The following is a 6,182-nucleotide window of genomic DNA, read 5'->3' on the forward strand; positions in this document are numbered from 1 at the left end:
CTCACACAGGCTCCGCCCTCCAGCAGGCGGTTCTGCAGGTGTCTGAACCTGGTGAGTGTCTGGTCGTCCCAGGTGACTCCGCCCTCTCCGACAGGTAAATCATAATCTTCAAACATTAGGTCCGCCTCCTGCAGGGACTCATATACTACCCACAATGTTTGGCGGCACTGCAGGAACCAATCAGAATCAGAAAGAGATTTACAGCAGGTAACAAGGTTGTTGGTGCAAACATTCAAACATATTTAAACATTATTACAGAAACCAACAACTCGTACATATAACTCTATAACATGTCAGTGTTTCCAAGCAGCAGCTCTGTGATTGGTTGAGAGGCTCCAATGAGGTTAGAGGGTTACCTGCAGGTGATTGGCTGTGGCAGCAGGGAAGGCAGAGTATGGAAAGGAGATGTTGCTGTTGTAGCGCAGGCAGTGGGCAGGAAACGGCCCCCCCTACAGGAAACAGGAAAACGTTTAACAGCAGCTAATGCTAAGCTAACGCTAAGCTATACACTTTGTGTTCGCTGTTGAAAATGTGAGATAGTTAAAACACTGAAAGCAGTTGAAGTGAACTGTTGTGAGTCAGAAGAGCCGAAGAAGTTATTTTTGTTGGAAGTCAAAGATGTGATCTGAAGAGGAACTAATTATCAGATGATACAGAGTCTGGATCAACACAAGAACACTTCCTCCTTCCTCTCTCGGAAGGTTTCTGTTCTCAAACTCCGTTCTCTTCACGGAACAACAACAACCTTCGAGCTACATGCTGAAAATGAAAACTTTAAAAGTTAGATAGTTAGAGATAGATAGAGATAGTTAGAGATAGTTAGAGATAGATAGAGATAGATAGAGATAGATAGAGATAGATAGAGATAGATAGAGATAGTTAGAGATAGAGATAGATAGAGATAGATAGAGATAGATAGAGATAGTTAGAGATAGATAGTTAGAGATAGTTAGAGATAGTTAGAGATAGTTAGAGATAGTTAGAGATAGTTAGAGATAGATAGAGATAGATAGAGATAGTTAGAGATAGTTAGAGATTATGGTTATGGGGTAAGTAGAGTGTGTACCAGGTCTCTGAGCAGGTGATGGGCCGACTGGACCAACTTCCCCGGCAGCGAACACGTCGGCCTGGCATCCGCCATCAGCTGGATGCTACAGAGTTGCAGGAGGACCAGCAACGTTGCCATGGTTACCATGGTTCTGATGGTTCTGGTGGATCTTTTAAAAAAACGTTTGAAGAAATGTCAAAAAGCGGCAGGGTCGAAAAAAAAACAGTCAAAAGCATCGAGCAGCAACTCAGTTCCTGATTTATTTATTATCTGCTCTAGCTTTTCCAATGTTTCATACACAGATATGTAAGTAAATTAGGAAATAAAAGTCATTTATATTGTTATTTTCACAGAAAAAAAAGTGCTTTTCATAAAACACACAATTTGCATTTAAAATCACATGGTAATACATGCATATAAAGTTCAGACAGGTCATCCACACGCCAGTTTATAACAGTAAATCTTCTGATTTTAAAGAGAGTTTCTCTACAGTAGCCAAGTCAATCTAAACATCAAAAAAAACATCCAAACTATGAAATACTCAGATTGTAGTTCAACTTCCTCATCAGGTTTGTCTCTAAGCTTTCTGACAGTTATTTATGTATTATCTGCTCGAGCTTTCCCAACGTTTCAGACACAGATATGGAGATAAAAATGGTCCCAAATTATCTCAAATTGCATTTTCAATAAAACAAAAATGCATTTTAACCCCCCAACCCCCCACCAGATAACTGCATCCAAGTCTTCCACAAACTCAGAGAAAACACTATGTAAAAAAACACAAGCATTATACCATAGACCAGTATTTAGTATTTTAGCTTTGATGAATTGAATGATTAAATTCAGAATGTACTTACAGGTAATCTTCTGTGAAGGGAGTCCTGATCCTGATCTTCAGATGATCCTGGTTCTGGTTCTGGTTCTGATGCTGGAGTAGTTTCTGATCCGGCAGCTTCAGGTGAGAGCAATTACCTGGAACAAAGAGCAGCAGATTGGCTGGCTGTGAGGACCAATCAGAGGCGGTGTAGCTATGTGTGTCACGGAGGACCGAGGCGCTGATCCAGACCACAGAGACCTGGACCAGGACCAAGACTGGCAGGCCCGGACAGGTTCCAGTCAACACATTGATCCATACGCTCACAGGGCAGTCAGACAGCCTATTATTACTTTATTATTATTATTATTATTATTATTATTATTATTATTATTATTATTATTATTATTATTATAATAGTTCATAAAACATAAATGTATTTATTGTTTTAACGTTCAGTAAGTCACCAGAAAAGTTTCTGTAGCATTTATTACTTTTAATATGTCTTCCTGAAGAGAATCTCTTTTTACTTCACTAAATGATGACGTTTAATTAGATCTAATCAAAGTTTACATCCGTCTGTAGTTTGTTTAAATATTAATATTATTATTATTTATCAGAGCTACACACAACGTTGACAGGGTTAGTGTTAGGTTAGTTTCTGCAGCTTCAGTATTAAAGAAGAAGAAGGTAGGGAAGGAAAGAAGAGGAGGAAAGGAAGAATAAATAAGGAAGGAAAGAAGACTGAAGAAAGGATGCAGAAACTAGAATATATTCATATTTAACAAGCTGATATCACACAAGATTACCTGATTTATCATAAAGAAATGTCTCAAACTGATTGATGGATTATCAAAGTTAGTTAGTTACTCTTACTAACTGATGGATGAATCTTTGCAGCTCTAATATTTATTCATATCTAAATTAATATAAACCATAAAAGGATCAGAGTTTAAGAAGAAAGACAACCCCTGACCTTTGAGAGTCTCAGCCGCTGCAGATCAAACTCAAGACTGAACGGTAAATATCATCGCATATATATATATATATATATATACATATAAATATATATATTTGATGACGATGACGCTGGTGGTTTGTCACATACGAACATGTTTCCCCTCGCTGAGTTTTCCAGATCGAAACATTAGACGGGGAAATATTACAGAGACAGGTTTCATTTCTCTGGAAATAAAATACTCACACATTCATAATCATATTAATACTACACACACACACACACACACACACACACACACACACACACACACACACACACACACACACACACACACACACACACACACACACACACACACACACAGACAGACACACACACACACGCACACACACACACACACAAAGTAATATAATAATATCTAATAATACTATAAAGTGAGACTCGGTGAGACTCTCCGGCTCTGAAAGGAAACTGCTGACTCATGTTTCTGTCAGCTGACTCATGTTTCCCTTCGATGTTTGTGACCGCCGCGCTGGACGAGGAAACTCGCTGCGTGGAAATCTGCCGCGTCACGTAACGGCGAGCCTCGGAAGTTGCTTGAAATGAGTTTAGCAGTCTTAGCTTCACAAAACCAGTGTAATATGTGTCTAATATAGTAGATACGTGTATACAATTTGTCTAGAGTGGGAGAGTTTTCTGTCCAAACATCATAATTTGCACATATTTAATTAGATAATACCTCATTTGCATAATTAAACATATGTTGCATAATGCCGGTACTAGTTCTGTTGTCGGTTTGTTGGAGTTCAGAGTCTGAAAACACGACAACACAGCCTCTAAACTACTCAGACCTCTACTGCAGTACCAGTACTAATATATTATTATTAACATTATTACAGTTTGTCTCTGTAGCTTTGGAACATTTCTCAGATCTTAAACTCCAAATCTCCAAACTTCTTCAGTTCAGTTGTCACATCTTCCAGTGACGTGTGTTTGGACCTTGATGCAGACCATAGTGTTTCCTACACCCCCCCCCCCCCAAACTTCCAGCGTTTACTTTAATGCACCGAGTAAGCATTGCAGATCAGTTTGCATTCTTCTATATTGAAATCATATTTCTCTCAAATGAATCCAAACACATGTTCATGGTGTAAATCCCTGCATGCTAAATAGAGCAACCAATAATCACAATAACCTGTCTCACACACACACACACACACACACACACACACACACACACACACACACATAAATATATATATATATATAGACACAAACCAGTTATATGGTGTTGTTGTAAAAGCTGACCGATGATAGGCTGCACACGTTAGTGGCTGCTAGTGTTTCTGTCTGTGCTTTAACTAGAGATGCACAATATATCGTTCAATATATCGGTGTTTTATCGTCATCACAATATCATCCGGTGCAATAAAGAAATCGTGAAAGACACTCAGAGATATTTAGTGTTAGTTGAAAGAAGATATCAGCAGAAAACTGCACTTCAAAATGTCTTTTATTGTGCTGCTTTTTATATTTAATTCAATGTTCAATATGTCAATCAAAGAAAGTTATAAATGATTTCCTTTCACTAGTTTTAAACTCAACAAGCAGTTTGTTGTATTTTATCAGAACACTGAAAGCAGCAGAACTGAGAACACTTTAATATTGGATTATTTATCACAAGTTATATCCTTATCTAGATATTCAACAACCACATATGTTCCTGGTATCCTGCAGCTTCAGTGCTACTGTGTTTGAATGTGAGTCTGTGAGTCTTCATGCTGCTTGTGTTGTGTTGTCTGAGCTGGTGCTTGTGTCATTGTGCGTGTCTCTATGTCTTCTTGTTTCATGCGTTGTGTTTCTGTAGCTAACAGCATCGACCTGCCATGTTGGACTCATGTTGATTAATGCTCGCTGTCCTTTAGAAATAAAGGAACGTAAACCAAAAACACAGGGCGTGAGGATTGTACTCAGAGTTTTGAGGATAGTAAGTTTGTTTCAGTAAATGTACCAAAGTGCCGAGAGAAACTGTGAACTGATGATGAACACTTTGGGTTCAGAATCAATCAATTCATCCAGCAGCTAAATATTTATACCAGCCAGCCAACAGATTACTGCCAGCTACTCCCAGATGTTACAGCATCTTAGATCAGATCTAATGTTGAAAGGAACTCACCGAGAGAGGGAGATGTTCTGCAGGTTCTGCTCTCTGTGGATCTGGATCTGGCTCTGTCTGTCTCTGGGTGTTGTGGTGCTGATGATCTGCAGGTTCTAGTCCTGTCTGGCTGCAGGTTGTTGTAGACCTGGTTCTGGAAGTGGTTGTGATGCTGTGTGTCTCTGCGGGTCCTGCAGGTTCTGTCTCTGTCTCTGGGTCTCTGGTTGTGATCTGGCTGCAGGTTGTTGTAGACCTGGTTCTGTAGTGCTCTGTCTGGTAGTTGTGGTTGTGATGATCTGTGTGGCGTTCATCTTGTGGTTTAAATAAAGCTCCGTCCTGGACGGAGGAAAGTGAAACTCTGATGTCTTCAAAGCAAAATCAAAGAAGAAAATTCTATGAAATTTGGAAATTTCCCTTTTAATACCCCTCTACCCCCCTCCCCCACAGGGTGCCAGACTGCGAGTGAAACATTCTGAATGTAATGGACTGTAATTACATTTAATATATTTATGTAAATATATTTACATAAATATATTTATTTAAATGTCGCAGAGAAAAAAGTTAGGCAAAAATAAAGAAAGAAAGAAACTATCTATCTAACTATGTAAGAAATAAAGAAAGAAAGAAAGAAACTATCTAACTAACTAACTATGTAAGAAATAAAGAAAGAAAGAAAGAAACTATCTAACTAACTATGTAAGAAATAAAGAAAGAAAGAAAGAAACTATCTAACTATGTAAGAAATAAAGAAAGAAAGAAAGAAACTATCTAACTATGTAAGAAATAAAGAAAGAAAGAAACTATCTAACTAACTATGTAAGAAATAAAGAAAGAAAGAAACTATCTAACTATGTAAGAAATAAAGAAAGAAAGAAAGAAAGAAACTATCTATCTATGTAAGAAATAAAGAAAGAAAGAAGCTATCTATCTATGTAAGAAAAAAAGAAAGAAAGAAACTATCTATCTATGAAAGAAATAAAGAAAGAAAGAAAGAAACTATCTATCTATGTAAGAAATAAAGAAAGAAAAAAAGAAACTATCTATCTATGTAAGAAATAAAGAAAGAAAGAAACTATCTATCTATGTAAGAAATAAGAAACTATCTATCTATGTAAGAAATAAAGAAAGAAAGAAACTATCTATCTATGTAAGAAATAAAGAAAGAAAGAAAGAAAGAAACTATCTAACTAACTATGTAAGAAAT

General features: G+C 37.4%; 1 protein-coding gene across 1 annotated transcript in view; it reads right to left on the reverse strand.

The window, feature by feature from the left end:
* LOC144513998 (interferon alpha-G-like) overlaps nucleotides 1–5,305 on the reverse strand; it is a 6,805-nt gene extending 1,500 nt beyond the window's left edge. Inside the window, exons 1-5 of the mRNA XM_078245188.1 lie at nucleotides 5,000–5,305; nucleotides 1,906–2,020; nucleotides 1,067–1,217; nucleotides 357–449; nucleotides 6–167 (exon numbers count right to left, since the gene is read on the reverse strand). Coding sequence (XP_078101314.1) covers nucleotides 6–167; nucleotides 357–449; nucleotides 1,067–1,195 — 384 coding nt within the window. The 5' untranslated portion in view covers nucleotides 1,196–1,217; nucleotides 1,906–2,020; nucleotides 5,000–5,305. The remainder of the gene's footprint in view (nucleotides 1–5; nucleotides 168–356; nucleotides 450–1,066; nucleotides 1,218–1,905; nucleotides 2,021–4,999) is intronic.
* Between the last annotated feature and the right edge of the window lie 877 nt (nucleotides 5,306–6,182).

This window comes from Sander vitreus, unplaced genomic scaffold, assembly GCF_031162955.1.
Source record: "Sander vitreus isolate 19-12246 unplaced genomic scaffold, sanVit1 ctg403_0, whole genome shotgun sequence".
NCBI lineage: Eukaryota > Metazoa > Chordata > Actinopteri > Perciformes > Percidae > Sander > Sander vitreus.